Source organism: Acomys russatus, chromosome 20 (assembly GCF_903995435.1).
Source record: "Acomys russatus chromosome 20, mAcoRus1.1, whole genome shotgun sequence".
Taxonomy (NCBI): Eukaryota; Metazoa; Chordata; class Mammalia; order Rodentia; family Muridae; genus Acomys; species Acomys russatus.
This window is the reverse complement of record NC_067156.1, coordinates 27,803,105-27,822,237: the sequence shown is the minus strand read 5'-3', so window position 1 is coordinate 27,822,237 and position 19,133 is coordinate 27,803,105. Positions and strand designations below refer to the sequence as shown.

Below are 19,133 nucleotides of genomic sequence, written 5' to 3'. Positions count from 1 at the left end.
AGCCAGAGACACTCTCTGGTGCAACACTGCCATCCAAGGGGGCTCCTGGAGAGTGTGACAGTTTGCCTGTCCAGAGTCCCTCTAGTAAGGGCATTCATGTGTGAAGATACCACAACTGTGTTCTTTTGAGGTCATGTGATACTCATCCAGGTGGTCTCTCATGCAGTTAAGTTCCAGCCCCTTTTACCTGGGAATTCCCTCTCCTAGAAGGTACCCAGCCTTCAGGCCTCAACATTTGGTGTCTTCTAGATTCTTAATGGCCTTTCCTGGTTAATGAGGCCCTCTTTTTCTGGGTGGCAGTGATATAGGTGTACTTTTAAAATTCAGGCTACAGGTTTGTCCCAAGATCATCTCTAAAATCCACAGGACCTCAGTAGCAAAAGCATTGTAGGGAGCTGTTTGAGGACCATTGCCAAGGGCAAAGACAGGCAGGCAGCAGGGAAAGGGAGGGCTGGAGGGAGTTGGTCAGATGCTAGCCCACAGGGAGAAAGCATCTTGCCCTCTGAAGCAAGAACTTGTCGCATTGAGAACAGAAGTGCTGACTCGAGTATAGGATTCAGTATCAACAGGTCCCCAGAGTTTGCTGCAGGTGTATTCTGAGGATGCTGACATTTACCAGAGAAGGAACAGTCCCCTGTTGCTATCCTGTCTGCCCCTAATGGTCTAATCCTTTGCTTCAGATCGTTGGAAGACCATGGGAAAGGGAGGAGTGTCAAACAAAGAGGAGTATTATTTTTGGCTTCGTCTTAGAGTAGGTTGGGTTGCTATGGTTACTAGGTGATGGCAGTGATGGAAGCCTTCAGTGGCAGCGAACGTGAGGGGCGTGTGCTTCTTTGCGTGAGAGGACTGCACTGAATTCTGCTGATTATAGGCCAACAGCTGCTCAAGAGATGGTGAGGGATTGGACCTTATATAAACAGTGCGGCAACCCCTTCATCCTGTGTGCTTACAGACAGGCCCAGCTGCTTTCAGCACCGTGTCTCTGGGAGAAAGAAGGAGAGAACAAGAATGTCTGCTGTAAGCAACAGCAACAGAGGCAGCTTGCATCTTGCGCCGGGTTCTTTGCCCAGCCTTGTCCAACTGAGGACTGCTCTCATGCTGCTTCCTCTCCCCAGAAGCCTGGGGGTGACTGTTGACATGAAAGCAGGGCTCTCTATCTAGGGCACTCATGAGAGAACAGCTTTGCAAGCCTTCCTCTGGGTTATCAAAATCCAATGGCCTTCCCTGCTGATTGACTTTCAATTCTTGCAGCACCACCGTGCTGTCAGCTGAGATGATCATGGAGAAAGGTGACACAAGTTCCCAGGTACATTCGTGTTGGCAGGGAGCAGCAGTCAGGCCCCCAGCTTTCTCAGTGGCAATGAAAAGTGGTCCACCACACCAGAATCAGCAGTTGTCATGGAGACCACATAAAGGTGAGCAGCTCCGCTGGGGCTCCAGGTTAGAGGAACTCCACGTAGTTCTCCGGGATGAGGCCAGTCTTTCCATTCAGAGTCCCCTCCAACCAGCCAGGCTCCTGAGATGGATGAACTGTACAGGAAGAGAGAGAGAGAAGGTGAGAAGAGATGAGGCCATGGGCAGAGCAGGAGGTGGATGTGCTGTACATTGGAGGGTGTGGGAGTGAGTACAGTTGTTTATTATGTTATGTAATTCCAGGACTGGTTTGAAACAGAGGTCCTTCACCTTCTGTTGGGATAAAACCCTTCTGATGACAGTTGTTTTGAATGAACTCTTTCCACAACAAAAAGGGAAAACAGTCAGTCAAATTTTACATGCAGTCTCAGGGGCTTTATGAATTTTCTGAAGGTCATGTTTTAAACTGTGTGCAAAAGATTTACATTCTCTTAGGTTAGAGGTCAACAGCTGGGATGTTCCATCCATCCATCCATCCATCCATCCATCCATCCATTCATCTACCCATCCACCACCCATCCCTGCTTACATACATGCATGTATGATCAACCCATCCTACTCACTAGCAGCTAGGTACCAAAGGCGTGCCCTTGCAGGCCTGTGAAAAACCAGTCCCTGCTGGTCATTTTGTGTGTTTGTTCATGTTTGTCTTTATATTTTTAAGACTGGGTCTCAATCTGTAGTTCAGATTTGAACTCAGGGCAATACTCCTCCTGCTTCAGCACTCCAGTTCTGGATTAGCAGTGCGCATCACCATGGCCAGCTTGTCCTATCTGCTTTGTATCTGTAAATCCTCAGCACGCTCTCTTCTTTCCTTGCAGATCCTTCCTACATGCTGCCGACTCTGAATGCTTCCCTTCTCCCCCACCTACACCTTTCCTTCCTTTTCTGTCTTCTAGAGCTTTTCCTATAAACAAGTTGGAAAGCTGTCTGCTTCCTACACTGCAACTTTCAAAGGTCCTATCGATTTGATTTTTTCAACATTCACAAAATAAGGATCTGTTTCTGCTGTGTCACAATCCTTCTCTATGGTGAAGAGATGGGCAAATGTGGCTGAGTCTGTAAAGTACACCGTAGTGGGAGGAAGGGATGGGACTGTGAGCCGGGGTGGTGGGGGTGTTCCTACTCATGGACCAGCTGCTCTAGGACAGGTCACTTTGGAGTGGGACAGGGTACTCACTCTAAATGTATTAGGAAAACTGGAGTTATCAGGATTGTGTGGCGAGAATGGATTTTCCCCCTGTTCCTTTCCTGGGCTAATTAAGTGACTTCCTGTGCTTGTTTTAGAAGCGCACTTCCGCCTCAGCACTACTGTATAATTCTAGTTTCGGTTTGTAGGGAAAGAAGAAATGAAGCCGATGGAAGCCAATGGGGAGGAAACAAAATCACAGGCTCTGAGGCATCTAGAGGGACTGATATACGCAGAGGCATTTCCACACTTCCTTGGGTGGGGACGTGGTCTGACACATATTAGCTGGCCTTCAAAACCTTGCATAACTTCCTACCATGAGCCCTACAGAATGAAGCCTGAGCAGATGAGACGTCAGACTTGCAGGAGGGTCTGAGACAGACAGGGACGAGTCTAGAACACTTAGCGGTGACCTGGCCTCTCCAGGTAGGGAAGATGTTCCTGGGCTGCCTATAAGGAACACCAAATAGGCTTGCCCTCTGCCCGGCCACCAGCTGAGGCTGTCAAGGTCACTTGCAGGGTTAAACCTCTACAATGGTGGCAAAATCTTCTCTGTGGCTTCTGCTGCCAATCACAGCAGTCACTGTGAGTGCATCATGAACCCCCAGTACCAGTTAGTAAGTAAGTAAGGAATGAACTCTCTCCTAGTAAAACACAGCCAAGGGGCTAGGGCTGACAAAGGTAGGGTAAAGCCCTTGGTCCCTCTAAGTCTGAGGACTGAGTTCAGCTTCTCAGAAACCATCTAAAACACCAGCTGAGGCACTGTGCACCTGCTACCCCAGCCCTGGGATGGGGAGACAGAAGGATCTCGGGGAACTTTGACCATCCAGTCTGGGCAAAGGATTGGTACCTGAACCCACCAAAGCTTCAGTAAACCTTAGAATTAAACTCATTCCCCAAATGGATGAGTTAGAATAAGCCAAACCCACAACAAATAAGCAACCAACCAAACAAAAAACCACCTGAGCGAAGTAAAGACAACCTAAAGAGCTCTGACATTTTGCAGCACAGTTACTCAGTAGATGTGTGTATCCACTGCCTTCCCACAGCTGTTCAAACAGCACAGGTACAGTACGAACCTGAGTGGAGTTTGCAGTGTATCGGAGGCCTCAGAAAGGACAAGGAAGGCCTACAGATGCGTCACACGGGCTGCAGGGGATGAAACAGCCTTTGCAAGGGTCTGCTGACCCACAGGAGTCTTTAAGCCAGGGTTTCTTAGAGCTGAGTGCTAGACACCACCACAGGGAATTCCTGGGTTAATTTGAGTTCTGGTTAGCTGGTGGAGGAGGGAGCCCGGATACCCAACTCCTTCTGTAATCTGTTCCCTGGCCTCAGACAGGGCTCAACAGATGCCCAAGTCTTTAATAAACAGTATTATGGACTTGCTCCTACCTGCTCCTCCACTTCCTGAGTTCTGGAAAACCCACAGCATATCCCACATAGTGTCTGTGGGACTTATTAATAAACTGCTAAAATGATGAAATTGTGGCATCTGACTTTTTAGTGCACTTCAGTTTGTTAACTACCTGGCTCAACAACATTCGGCCATGCTCCTCTGCGTTGTCCACTATGCCACAGGCCAGCACTTAAAAGGCAGAGTATCATGGGGGCCATGTGCTCAGAATTTCAGACAAATTAATTTGTACATAGTCATGGGAGTAAAAACGTTAATTCAAACCAAGAGATCAAACCCTTCCTCCACTCTATTCTGCTCTGATTTAATTGGAGGTGTTTCTTGATGGTATCAACAAGTTGGGCACACACTAAATAGTGAAACTTTACTAGCAGGTACTCCACTTGTACTAGTTTCAATGTGAACATAAGGTCGGTTCTGCTAGTGCCCTCATTTACAGATGAAAAACTGAGGATTCAAAAGGTTAGGCAACCACCAAAACCAAAAAAACTGCACAGCTGGTAGACAATGGAGCTACACTAGAGGCCCAGGACATCTGAGCATGCAGCCTACTGTCTGAATTCTGCTTATGCCCGCCTCAGCACTCCTAACTGGTGAAACACTCAGTAAGTGGTTGGTGGGCTACCCTGCACCAGTGTCCAATGTGCTATGTATACACTATGCTGTAAGGAGCTGCCTGGGTGGTAGTCCAGCCCAGTGAGCACATAATATACGCTGCTGACAGGGCCCAAGCTCTCCCTTTGCTACAGCCTTGGGTACAACACAAGTCCCTGGCAAACTCAGCTCACGCTCTTCTCCTAGTCCAGTCTGGACAATGGGCAAGTGTGCGACGGATATCTCTAATGACTGGTTACCCACAGAGGGAAGATGCCTCCCTTGGAAGAAGTTACAGACATGTGTGATTAGCAGGCATTTACTCATTACATAAATGTCTTATGAGCACCTATCAGGGGGCCAGACACTGTGCTAGGTTCTCATATATGTGCCCTTAGCAGAGTGACAGTTTTATCAGTAAACATAGTGAAAGAAGAAAGAGAGAGAAAGAAAGACAGAGAGAGAGGAAGGGAGGAAGGGAGGGAAAATAAGGAGAAAAAGAGGGAAGTGAAGGAAAAAAAGAGACAGAACTTGGGAGGAGAGAACTCAGAAAAACACAACCCAAAGGCTCACAGTATCAGCCAGGAGTGCTTAGAACAGATGCAAGGCCCTAAGGCAAGGAAAGCTAGATATGATCTCAGAACAGCAGTCTGCAAACTCCCTATAAAGAGACACAAAGCATGGCCAGGGAGTATAGAAAATATTCAAACAAACAAAACAAAGGGTGGCTGTGCTCCAACAAACATTAATTAAAAAAGAGACAGTTGACCAGCAGCTTGTGGAGATGTTCTCTGAAGGTGTGGTATATAAAGTAAGGATGACACGTCAGGAGGCAGGGGCTGGGCTGTAGAGGGCCTCAGAGGTACCTCACAGAGCACCAGGAGACAGCAAGAGAGGATTCAGGAGATCACTCTATCTTGTATGCAGAGATGGGTTGAGAGGCAAGAGTGGAAGTGGTAGAGCTTGCTAGGCAGCTGGTGGCAACATGCAGGTGAGGAAGAGAAACTGGCTGGATGCTGAGGGAGCAGCAGAAACAGTGAAGGAGGCTGAGACTAGCCTGAGAAGGCATTGGGTCACCCCACAACTGAGCAGTTTATGATCTATCTATGCTACAATGAAGAATCTAGCTGATCTCAAATGTGTGTGTGTGTGTGTGTGTGTGTGTGTGTGTGTGTGAGAGAGAGAGAGCGAGGGAGAGAGAGAGAGAGTGAGAGAGGGAGGGGCGAGAGGTAGTGAGGCGGGTGAAGGAGGAGAGAGGAGAGACGAGGAGAGGGAGGAGAGGGAGGAGGAGAGAGGAGAGTTGGAAGAGAGAGAGGAGAGGAGGAGAGAGAGAGAGAGAGAGAGAGAGAGAGAGAGAGAGCGCGAGAGCGCACACACACATATGCCCGCACATGTATGTATATGTGTGTAGAAGTCATAGTTCAGTATCCATGTCTTCCTCAGTTGCTCTTCATCTTATTTCTGGCATAGGGTCTCCCATGAATTTGACTAGAGTGGATGGCTGGAGAGCTCTAGGGCCCCCGTGCCTGTTTGCCCAGCACCGTGGTTACAGGTACTCTCCTCCACCTGGCTTTTGACAAGGGTGCTGGCGGCGGGGACCCGGGTCCTCATGCTCCTACAGGAAGCATATTACACTTACCCATCTGTCTCCCAGACCCTCATCTCAAGACTGGAAAGGGTGTGCTGAGAACCCAGCGTTTGTGACTGCCGTGTGAGTCTTCTAGGTATCACTGCTCACAGTGCTTCTGATGACTAATGCTCCTGAGAACACAAATGACTTCTCTTCCAGTTATTGTCTGAGGTGCTCTTAGCAGAGCATAAAGTTTCCTGGTAGACTGGCAAGAGCTGACACCAGAGATATTTCCCAGTATTGCACATCCATCCCCTGCCACATAGAGTCCAGGAGCTGACTAGGTGCCACTCCAGGCTCTGAGAGTGGGCCCCTGGAATCCCAAGGCTGAGAGATTGATGGTTACAAAACAGCAGACTTTCACCTCCAACGCCTTTCCCTTCTCTTCCAGCACACACATGACGATGCTTACATGTTCAAAAACCGTCAGAGGGAAACTTTAATTGGACAGCTGCAGAGAGCTCCAGGCTACTGACATAGGCTTTACCTTACCTCTCAAGGGAGCAGTAACAGGCAGGCCATTTCTCCACCTAACATCTTTATTATTTCCTTCTATAATGCCTGATTTCTCCAAAAAATAAAAGTAGTCTTTCCTTTGGAACAGGATTCGGTGAAATATTTCCAGGCAAAACAGCCTAGAAAGTAGATTAGCATTTCTGCCAAGGATACAGCTCAAAGGATAAAAACACTTGCTGTATAAACCTGATGATCCGTGTTTGATCCTCTGAACCTCGGTTAAAAGCCAAGGTCGAGGTGTGCTTCTGAAACCCCAGCACACCTATGGTAAGATGGGAGGCAGGGAGAGCTGGCTGGAAGCTTGGCTAGAATCAGGAGCACACAGCAGAAATGAGAGACTCCAGGAACGTTCTTTGATTTCTACATGTCACATGCATGCACACAATGTCTGCATGGCCCCTAGAGAACACAGGAGCACATGGGACAGGAACCAAACTTCATTCTTGCTACATGTGTCTTTAGGGGATTTATGATGGTTACTCAGTGGTGGGTGGAGCAGTCGCAGAACCTGCTGGGCAGAGGACCCCGCTGGGAAGGAAGGGCCCTGGCAAGTAAAAATCATAGGGTGTTTGCCTGACATTCTGTTGTTGTTATTCAAAAATTACTTAAAAATGAAAGAAGAGGGAATGCAAAGAGGTATAAGCTCCTTGTAAAAATAGCTGGCATTTCCTCAAACAGTAAATATAGAGTTACACATGACCTAGCAATCCCAGGAGAACTTACTTTTAAAAAATATTCAAACATAAACATCAACAGAATATCATTCTGAACAGTAAGAAAGTGATGTTTAAGTAAAAGGTAGTATGGCCAAACAAGGAAATACTACTTGGCCATGAGAAGGAATACAGTGCAGATACATGCTACAACATGAATTAACTTTGAAAAACATCACATTAAAAAAATTCTGTTAAAAAGACCACGTGCTATGCAGTTCTTTGTATAAAATGTCCAAAGTAGACCAATCTTTGGAGATAGAATATAGGCTAGGTAGGTACCCTTTGGCTGGGTAGAGAAAGCTTAGGGGTAAAAATAGCATGATTATGTGTGAGTGCATGTATGTGTGCATGTGCGTGCGTGCGTGCATGCATGTGTGCCTGTGTGTGTGTGTGTGTGTGTGTGTGTGTGAGATATCATAGAATTAGACAGTGATGAGAGTTGAATAACTGAATACAGTGCTCACCCAGGGCAAGAGTAACGGCTGCTCCCGTAGTGGTGCCCGTTCTGACCTGTCTTGGGGGAGCTGCATCACATTATTACAGCTAGTCTGTGCAGGGCACACTCGCTGTGACATGGTTTGGGACAGCGCTCAGCCAGTCTGCTAGGCTTGCAAGCCTCAGCTTCTGGCAGGAGAGGTGGTGCATTGGCCATTTTATGTGCTCTGCTTATTAAGCACCTAGAACAAAGTCAACAGAGCCAAAGCTCCACTATGGTACCTTGGACTCGGGGAAGCATCAAGGTGGACCTAGGGACACATGCGGTTTCAAATTTGTCCCAATTGCTGCTGGCACAGGAGCCCAGGCTGGAAATCTCCCTGCACTGTGTGCTGTGTTTCCAATTATGTCTACTCATGTGTGACTAATAAGTGGGCATAACACAGGGTCTGGAGACACCTGGTGCCAGGCACTCTGGATCTGATGTTCCTACAGCTAGCCGATAGACTAGGGGCTGGGGCAGGATTAGGCAAAAGGAAAAGGGGAAACTGTCCCTGTTTACACATCATAGTGTCACAGCCTTTCTCTTTCCTCCCTCCCCCACCCCCTGCCCCCGCATCCCCAGAGACAGGGTTTCTCTGTGTAGCCTTGGCTGTACTAGACTCACTTTGTAGACCAGGCTGGCCTCGAACTCACAGAGATCTGCCTGCCTCTGCCTCCCCATGCTGGGATTACAGGTGTGAACCACTGTGCTCAATCACCAGTTTTTTTTCTAAGATAGACACAAGATCCTGACAATAATAAGGACAGCATATTGAATACCTCCTGTGTCTTAAGAACCATTTTATATGCATACTACATATAAGCTTGATGTCCTTTCATCATGCCCTGTGACAGAGGAGAGAATTAGGGAAGTGATGTCACTGCTTGAGGTCACATCAGAGCAAATGGTCAGGCTGGGACGTACACTGTGGCCTGGCTTGAGGGTTCAGGCTCTCCTGTGCTGTGTAGGCACCTCGACTGCCCTCAACCTCTGCTGGTTCTCAGTCACATGGGGAGAGGTGGGTCTAGGACAGGCAGCAGTGCCCAGCCAGATAAGCATGACCTTTGCCTTCACCCCACATGAGGCCAAGGAGCAGCCAGAGCAAATGCCCGGCTTCTGGAAACAGGCAGCTGCCTTTGTGGCTTCCTCTGAGGCAAACACAACCAACTGCCTGTATCCTTGAAGGGGAACTTCACCCATGGGAAACAGCCCTCACAGAAACTTGGAGTTCACACTGGAGTCCAGATTCTCCTCTTAGGTAAATGATGATGCCAAACTACAGCTTCACTTCTCACTGTAAAATATGTTTTTGGGGAGGAGGAAAGAAAAGGCACAGGACGATGGTGCACCAAGCAGGTCCTGACTCCAGCTTTATGGAGTGCCACAATATATTCTTGCAGCAAATGGCAGGACGGGCTGTTGCTGGGGTGTAGGGGACATCCTGTTAGAGAGTCCATTCTGTGCTCTCAGGTGTAAGAGAGCAGGAGCAGGAGGAGGCTTACTGCCCAACTGGCTATCTGAGGAGAGGGCCTTGCCTGCTGAAGATAATGCAGGCCCAGATCGCAAGGACAGAACAAGTGGCTGTAACCCCCTCCAGCATCTCTGCCCACTTGACACCATCCTGCACTCCACGCCCTTATCTTTGACATAGGCGTTAAACACCAAACCAAGGCACAACCTTACCCAGAGTGCCAAACTCAGTGACTAGATGCCTGTCTTGGTCTACCCAAGGTAATGCCTCCAGAAGTTGGATTTTGAGGAAAGATCCTCCGTGTCCCCAGGTAGGGTCTTCTTCGTTCATCCACTTCCCCTGTTTTTGTGAGGTGATGGTAAACTCACCATTGTCGAAGATGGTGCCTGCTGTGAATGAGAGCTCAGAGTCATGTTCAGCTTTGCAGGCGTACAAGGCCTTCGCCTTCCGGAATGGTGTGCTGTGTGGAAAAAAGGTTTATTTAACACTGTTTTCAATGCCAGAAAGCCACAGATAGTTCATCTTTCTTCTTCCCTTTTCCTGCAAGCCACATACTCCTCTCTCCTGGGAAGAGCCCAGACAAGGCAGCCAGATGGCAAGACAGGAGGTGGGAAAGTCATAATGGCCACAGGAGAAAACCAAGGAAGAGTGAGGAAAAGGCCACACACTGAATCGAGGAGCAACTCCAGCAGAGCCGAGTTTCAGCCCAGGCGGGGGCAGCCATGACCTTTGCCCCCCAGCCAGACGTTCTCCACTGCTGGTGGGGCAACATTCCAGAGCTAGAAGTCTTCAGCCCCCAGGAAGGCAAGGATGGAGGAGGTGTATGAGGTGGTGTGTGAGCACATATCTGCAGCAGAGTGGGAGTTTGGGGAGGAGCAGGAAGAAGAAAGGGATGGACAGAGGCTAATCTTGGGTCCTCTTGTTCAGTGAATATTAATAGTGTTCATTCCCCCCCCCCCTCTCTCTCTCTCTCTCTCTCTCTCTCTCTCTCTCTCTCTCTCTCTCTCACACACACACACACACACACACACACACACACACACACCGTTATGAGAATGCCCCTAGAGCATTTAAATGTCCCATGGAGTTGCAGGTGGACAGAACATTTACATGCCCTGTGGACTTCAGATGGAACTACAAGCCACAGAACTGAAGATGGCGTATCTGTGCGCCGCTCTCCACGCGATTCTTACATGCAGTCACAGTGGAGGCTGGCACATTTCTGCAAGGACAAGGCTGAGCTCCTGAAGGCATGTGCTCTCTGTTGTAACTACTTCATGCTACACTGCTGCAGACAGCAGCCTGGGACAACATGCAAACAAATCAGGGGGGCCGCATTTCATCAGGGGGGCCGCATTTCAGTAAAAAATTATTTACCAGAAACAGGCAGACTGTGACCATCACAGGCCATGAGGGGCAAGCCAGTGTAGTGTCCTCAGGGTCATTTGTCAGAAGGGGGTAATTTTATTCTTTTCTGTCAAGCTTGACTTTTGGCACCCAGTTATTCTCAGCAGCTTGTAGCCTTTTCATGGGTCAGAATGACATCTAACTGTCAGAAGGCTCCTCTTTATTTGCCACAAGTGACTTTCTCCAAGTCATCTGAGGGAGTACACTCTGGGACTCAGAAGCACAATTTCAAAAACCCAGGAGGACCTGTGGCTTAAGAAATTGGTCAAGAGGCATGTGGCATTTAATTTGCCGACAATCTGAGAGGCATGGGAAGCTCCCAGTGTGCACTGGTTTCTAGTGGCTGAGAGGCTCTGCTCTCAGATGAGGCAGAGCACCCCGGGTGTTCTGAACTGCTACTGCTTTGGGATTCCAGGTGCAGCTTCTCTTTGGCAGGGACAGTCAGAGATAATGGAAACCCGAGTGGGTCCATTCCTTCTAGTGGGGCCATGGGAACTGAAAACAGACAATTGAAGGAGTCTGCTACACAGTACGGTGAGCAGAACCAATGGTTATCCAGGTTGCATTGCCAGGTAAATAACAGTTTATTATTGTCTGCTTTGCTTTTCCAATAGCCAAGGGATACTCCTGTGCAGGGCAGAACTGGGGAAGCAGAAGAAAAGAATCCTGGGACACTGGGGGTGAAGGAGAGAAGCCTTAGGGTTTCATCAGTTCCAGCTGGAAAACAGCTTTTCTAACCTAATCTCATTAAGTAATAAACCCGTATGTTAGCTAGGAAGGACCCAGAAATCAGTGTGCAGCTTTTCACAGTGGACAAAAAGTGTACTCCTCTCCCTATGTCCTGCCCTGACCACGGGGTGGAGAACAGCTAGGAGGCTGTGGAAGGTGCTAAGCAGCCAGGCATTATACTGACAAGCATGTGGAGCCTTGCACAACATGCAGGGTAGAGGGAAAATCCAGGCCGTAAAGCCACAGTCCTGATCATACGGAGGCCGACCTGCCTCTGAGGACAGAGCAGTGTAGGTGGGCATGGTATAGAGACTAGGGAAGGCAAGGCTTCTCTGGATGGGTTTTCCTAGAGGTTACTTATTAGTCTCATTAAATAAAGGTAAGGGAACAGAACAGGGGCCACCCAGGAAACCAGCAGGACTGTTTGGCAGGTGGAAAGCAGAGGCTGTGGTCTCTAACACCCATAGTTATTATTTGAAGGGATTAACTTTCCACAAATATTAAAATTTTGCAATTCAATAACGGAATGCCAAGAAAACTGTGTATTAAAAGATGAAGGTCATGAGAGAGTCTGTTTTCCTCTAACAGGTAACCTGGCAATCCATGGGAAGATCCTTCCCCAACTGCCTAATGATGTACATAAACACACCCTTCCTACACACACACACACACACACACACACACACACAAACACGCCCACTTGTAGTGCTTGGGTATCTAACTCAGGGTGCCATGGATAGTCTAGGCAAGCACCCTCTACTAATCTGCATCTCCAGTCCCAGAGGGCATGCTTTTAAAGGGCAGAAGTAAGGTCACCAGAGAAAGTAAAGCACACCTGGTCAAATTGGAATTTCCTGTATGGAATGACTCCTTCTTTAGTGTATTTCTGTAAGACATACACACACTAAGAAATGTTTTGTTTTGTTTTATCCCTAATTCAAATTTAACTGAGCAGGTTGTGTGCTTATTTGCCTTGAGGATCTGGCAGCTCTGACTGGGAGAGTCATGTCTTGTTAAAAGTCTCTCATTGCTCTAGGCTGACAGCTCCCTCTGAATTGTCTAGGTAAAGGTTCCTACCCAAGCAGGCATTCCTGTGCTAACGTTTGAGATGGGAAGCTCTGGGTCTGGCTGAAGGCACCCCATGGGGTTGCCTGGCTCCCTCCCTTCTCTGCAGCTGGACGCAGCCTGGGGAGGTCTGGGCAGCCCCCATCACAGCACACTTCAGCTCTGGGCTGGGCCTTCAAGGGCATGAACAACTCTGGAGCCTTCTGCTAGTTCACTTTTAATTTTTGCCTCTGAGCATGGAACGAGGCCAGGAAAACACTCAGAGGAATTTCCCTCAAATGCCCTTGCAAGCTTGCAGAATGACAACCCACTCCGTGGTGCATGCTCCTGGAGGAGGGGCCAGCTTGAAGTGATCAGTAAGGCAGCTCCCTGGCCCCAGGTGCAAATTAGGGGTCTGATGTGGGGGCTCCTTGGGAAGTAGAGGGGCAAGTAGAAAAAGAAAGTATTAAAGGGGGGCTCCTCCAGTGGCCACGCTCTTCTGTGCTGCAAGAGACACCTCTACTTCTCAGCTTGAAGCAAGCAGCTCAGAAAATGGCTTGAGTGGAGAGAGGAAGCCATTCCCACAGGTTTCCAGCACCCCTAATCAGGCCTCATTCAGAATCTGTTGTTAAGAGTGTTGCCAAAGGAAGGAATTTTGAAGTTTTATGTTCTTTTAGTCAATTTGGGGAGAGGTGACAAGACAGGAACTGGGTACACGCCCCCACCTCTTGGCTAGACACTTTAACAGCAGTTAGGGACCATAACCCATGTCTGCTCTAGTAGTGGGCTGTCTCCCCAGCAGGGTCCTGATCTGCACTTACCTCAGCATAAACATGCAACTCAGTGATATTCGATTTCAAGCCCTACTGTGGCTTGCCTATTTCAAAAATGACAGATTCCTAAAGGATTGTGGGACATCTTCATAATGGTGCATTTCTAACAGAGGCCAGAGGGGGCAGTACTGAGTAGTCATTTACTTGCTTGTAGGCCAGCCCAAGACTATTTAATGGGGAGCCATCATAGTTGTTATGCTCCAGGTCCTCATGGGTCAGTGAGTGACCTAACTGGGACAACCCATATGCTTTCTGGTATGCTAGAAAACAAATGTCTCCTGAAGTGCCTACTAGTTGCCTAAAATGTAATTCATAAAAAGCTAAAGTGTTAGAGAAACAGGACCTAATTTTTACTTTATTTATGGGGTGAGAAGAAAAAGAAGACAGAGCAGAACCTTCTCTCCCATCATCCAGGAACAGGCTAGGGGGAAAGTCACGTCTCACCCGGCAGAGCAGAGGCCTGGGGTGGCACAGGAATTTAATGGAGGCTGCCCAGGTCATTAGAGTGAAAATGCTGGGCAGACGGCAAGAATTTCTACTTCTCCCATTTAGTGAAGTGAGCATTTTTTTTCCCACAATATGGCTTGAACCATTTTCTTCTCATTCTCACATGAGGATAGAATGACACAATAGATGTAAAAATGCCCACATGGGAATAAAGCTGTGTGCCTACATATACAGACAGCACGTCTTTTCTAAACTGTGAGGGTCAGCTTTATAAATTAGGCAAGCCTGTCTGATGAGCCCACTGCTAGCAGAAAAGGCAGGTGCGGAAGTCCCGCCAAGGCCAAGAATGCCCATGATGCTTTACCTGGACTCTGTTTGGGGCTTGCTGAAGGCAGAGGCTACATCTGAGAGATGCTCAGAGAGGGCCCTGAACAGCAGAGGAACTCTGCACGTTGTCCTTGTTCCTTCCCTCCCTGGATCTAAAGAGCTGCTATTCTACAAAGAGCTCAAGAGCAAACCTGTGGCACTTAGCTGTGGCGCCCTGCAAGACAGGACTGCAGCATGGCCCTCTGGGAGAAGAACTAGGTCAAGCCACTCAAAAAAAAAAAAAAAAAAAAAAAAAAAAGTGGTGTCTGTTCCCATGAGTATTCAGGGTTCATGACCTACAGAGACACAAGTGGGCTGGGAGGCCAGAAGATTTCTGGAGTTCTTGGTGGGTAGGGAGGTGGAATGCCTGAGCAGTTTATAAAAGCAAGTGCTTCGGATCTCAGTCTTTTATTCTGTGTTGTATTTGTCTCTCACTCAAGGCATCTGGTCTCAGCAACTAGGTGCGAGGGTTCAGAACTATTAGTCCAACCCACCAGCAAATGTTGCCAGATACTACCTGATAAAAATGTGAGAAGGAAAGGAAGTGTATGTCTCAACATTGCTCCCTAGAATATTATCTTCTACCAAAATACAGAGGGACCAGATGATTCAGAAAACCATTCACAACACGAGTGCTACCTTTGGAGACCGCTGTTCCCAAAATCTAGGCACCAGAGATTAATTCAGAAATGTGGGTAAAGGGTTAGAAAGGGTGCTAAGAACGCCATGCAAGGTCATGCATTTTGTGCTTCTTGGCTTGGTTTCTTAGGATGGAATCACAGGAGAGCAGAGGAGGCCCCCATGTCCCTGAGCAGCTCTGCATAAATGGGGACAGGTCAGTCCCCATCCGTAGTTTTACCTTGAGTCTTCATAAACTGCTTCTTCTGGCCTGTCAAAAAGCAAGTGCAGGTTTGGATGGCAGGGAACAAAGTTGACGAGGAGGCTGAACACTGCATGAAGAGAGGACCAAGCCAATGAGAGAACAACAGCAGCAACAGAAAACCAAACGAGCCCTGCAACAGACCTGATGGGGGATGAGTCGCTGGACGTGGATGAGGTGGGCATAGGGCTGGATGGCGCCGAGAACATGGGCCATGACGGCGACAGGGGTGAAGTTGGGCTTGGATTCGGGGGGCTGCAAGACACAACAACCGGACAGCTCATCAGCACACAGGGAAACCACAATGGGAGCACAGGAGGCTCATGGGAGGCCAAATGACAGGCTGCTGGAGCAGAACATGGGAACACCAAAGTCCAGAGGCATGCCGTGGATCCTCCGTACTCCACATCGGTCCTCTGCATTTTCAAGAAACGTATTTTCCCTGATGTCTCGATGCACAGACATGGCTCTTTGGCCCATCTTGCAACTGCTTTCTGGCTGAGCTGAGCTTCTCCATTATCTGCCGTACCACTGGCCATTGGTAAGCACACACTAAAACCACATACATAAATCGGTATCCATGTGTTCTGATACCTGCTCTGTTACACGTTGATTGAGTTCATTTTCAGTCAGCCTTTAACCTTCACTGTTGTGTGCTTTAAAGTTATGTCTCAGCAGAAATGACAATTTTTCTGGGCCACAAAGGCCATTTTGCCAGAAAACAATTTCCTGTTTACATTTTTAACTATGTGGGCTGTGTGCCATTGGAGATCTGAGTGTGCATTAGGAACATGCTACGGGACAGAGGCAGGATGGACACACAGCATCCAGAGTCGGCACTTATGGCTGTGTGCAGCTCCCTGAAGGTGTGCTGGCTAGGCCTTCCACCTTTCTTTTTGTGGATTTTGATGCTCAAAGAATAGGTTCAGTGAAAAGAGAACTTTTAAAAAAGGAACCAGAACCTCAGATTTGTTCATTTTATTATTTGATGGGCAGCTGACCAAAGATTTGGAGAAGAAAGGTTGAAATTACTCACCATAATCTGGTTTGTAGATTTTAATTAGCCATGTTGGCCATTTGATTTATTTCTGCAAGTTATACAAATGCCTTAGCACCTAGGTAAAAATCATGTTATGTCACAGAAAGTGAAAATACAGATGGCTGAGAGGACAGGAAGCCTAACTAGCCTTCAATTTTAGCTCGTGCTGGACTGTTCAGACAAAGCTCTTTATGAGGTGAGATGGATAGGAGCCAGTACTGAAGGACAGTCATAGATGGGACGTTAGCAAGAGTATGTGTGTGTGCTGGTGCCTCATATTTGACCACGTCCCTTGGATGGGGAGACCTGGTGGCACTCAGAGGAAGGATAGCAGGCTACCAAGAAGAGACTTGATACCCTATGAGCATATAAAGGGGGAGGAAGTCCCCCTCAGTCACAGTCATAGGGGAGGGGAGTAAGGGGAAAATGGGAGGGAGGGAAGAATGGGAGGATACAAGGGATGGGATAACCACTGAGATGTAATATGAATAAATAAAAAAAAGAGTACGTGTGTGCGTGTGTGTGTGTGTACGTGTGCGTGCGTGTACATGTATATGTATACATAATGCTATGCCATGAAGACCTGTGGCAGCATTTAGAGAAAACTGGGTGAAGTTCATATCCTTCAATGAATCTGATGAAATGCTCATTAAACGCCATCATGAATACCGTATCTCTAGACTATGCATCCCATGAGGAAGCTTTGTTCCTTTGCTGTAGCCAAATTGCCTATATAATTTCTCCAAGCACTAAAGAGATAACTGGTACATGCACTAGTGGGCACTCAACAAGCCCACAGACAGGCACTGATGGAATTTCCACTTCACAGATGTGATGCCCCGGGCTATAGTCGTGAGGCTCGCCAGCCTTTAAGGGACAGGGCCAAGATTCACCCAATACCCTGACCAAAAGCCTGGCCTCTCATTGCGAGGGTTCTGTCCCTGGGAAAGCTGGCCTTACTCTGTTCCCCTAGGACACAAAAAGCTTCTTAACAGACCTAGCCACAATGTTAGCTATTATCTTAACCCCTGGTTTATGGGTTTCCTTTAGTAACTTACATGTGCAGGGGACTTAGACTCAACACAGTAATTCCAGTAGACCCCCTAGTCCTGCCTCCAGTGTCCCGTCGGATGGACTCATGCAGTAGATGGGATTCATACAAAGGGAAAAGATAAAATTAACATTTCTTCAATCCATCTAAGACTCACTGATGAACACCCAGAATGAGCAAGACAGTAAGTACAATTTGTCAAAGTTCCTGGCCTCGAGGAGCTGAAAGCACACTTGACAAGATTCAACAGGTTAAAAAGAAAACCAACAACTGACACAGTAAGAATCTTTGGTGGGAGGTCAGTGACTCCTGCTATGAGTTCAGCATCGACCCCTGGTGACTCGCACTTTGTTTCCAGGAACAGCTGCACACCCCCTAGGCTGTGCCATCTTCCTTAGTACTGTGCTGATTACTAAGGCCATGCTTCCTCCAGCCTCACTCTGTCCCACTACATACTGTGCCAGTCAGAAAGGCCTGGAAAGGACTCTTGAATCATGGCCAAAACCAGAAAACTAAATGGTACCAAGGGAGGGTTAAGGGAACAACTTGGGCTCAGAGGCCTGTCCTAATCTGTTCCTGTGGACATGCCACAGGACAATTCAAAAGGATCTACAAATAGTTTAAAATGACTTTATTGAGGAAATGCCTCTAGCTTACTATCTCATCCGTAAGGGAAGTATCATCTGGGAATACAATATGGGGTTCTGAATGTTGTCCCACATCCTCAGATATCCCAGCAGTCCCTGGCCAGGAAAACATGGCTGAAACTATCTTGGGGTGAGGTTGGAATGCAGGGCCTCATAACTGTTGTAAGGAGTGACTCTTCACATCCCATGTCGACTACCATAATATTAACTGCTCTTTTTAATGTCCAACAGCATTTTATTTGCTTGTCTTAGTCACAGCAATAACATTTATTTGCTATGAAATGACCACAATTTAAAATCTATTACCACTGTGCTGGCGCGCATGTGATAATAAAAAGCACCCTCCACAGTACTTTTTATGATGTTTTCAACTACTAAAGCAACTATGCCTTTCAATTTGTACTTCAGAGACACATCATAAATGTCCCTATCAACAATTCCAGGTCATACTTTTATATACTGGAGTGCTTATAACTGTAGAAGGGTTGTATACATAGAAGTAATCATGTAAGAGACACTGAGACACTTTCAGTTTTGATGGAATTCATACAACATAGAAGAGCCTGGAGATGAGCAGGGATGATGATGATGATGATGATGATGATGATGGTGGTGGTGGTGGTGGTGGTGGTGGCGGCGGCGGCGGCGGCCCCTATGTATATAACCATCAATTTCCTCTTTACTATAGCAGTGACTAGTTAAAGGTTACTTATTAAAATGATAAAAATTAACATCAACAAACATTCTCATACCATAACAATTCCAAAAAAATCAGGCTAATAGAAAACGGTCAATTTCACCTCTGTTCCCTAAAACCTCCAATAAGAAGTCCTCGATTCTTTTCCCACTAACAAAGCCAACCATAACAAACAGTTGAGGTTAAAATGGGAGGAAATGACTTTCTAACTACAATTTTAACAGATGGCCCCTACAACTGCTTCTTACACCCTTCAGCCCAGCTGGGTATTTCCCAGTTGAATACCCCAGCACATTTTTCACCTAAATGTTCCTGGAGTCTTGCCAAGCCTTCATCAAGGCCCAACCACAGCAGTAACAGCTTTAACTCTAGCAAGGAAGGAACATATTTGCTGGGCTGGTTTGCATCCAATTGGAAGGCTTGCATCAGCTGTAGTGTGCTGGCTCATAGTGTCATCAAAAGGAGTTGTCTGCCTAGGCAGTTCCTTTGACATTCCACACAGTGCGAGAGGAACGGTTTATGAAGATAAGCTGAAGGCTTGGCACCATGTGAGGTTTCAGCTGATAGTTCAA

At 47.5% G+C, this 19,133-nt stretch overlaps 1 protein-coding gene across 2 annotated transcripts in view; it reads right to left on the bottom strand.

Moving 5' to 3' along the window:
• Positions 1–543: 543 nt before the first annotated feature.
• Positions 544–19,133, bottom strand: part of Arhgap26 (Rho GTPase activating protein 26) — a 382,948-nt gene continuing 364,358 nt past the window's right edge. Inside the window, exons 21-23 of one of the 2 annotated variants that reach the window (XM_051163712.1) lie at positions 15,272–15,382; positions 9,790–9,881; positions 544–1,530 (exon numbers count right to left, since the gene is read on the bottom strand). In XM_051163712.1, the coding sequence (XP_051019669.1) occupies positions 1,442–1,530; positions 9,790–9,881; positions 15,272–15,382 (292 nt within the window). In that variant the 3' untranslated portion in view covers positions 544–1,441. The remainder of the gene's footprint in view (positions 1,531–9,789; positions 9,882–15,271; positions 15,383–19,133) is intronic. The other variant, XM_051163713.1, reaches the window with a different exon arrangement.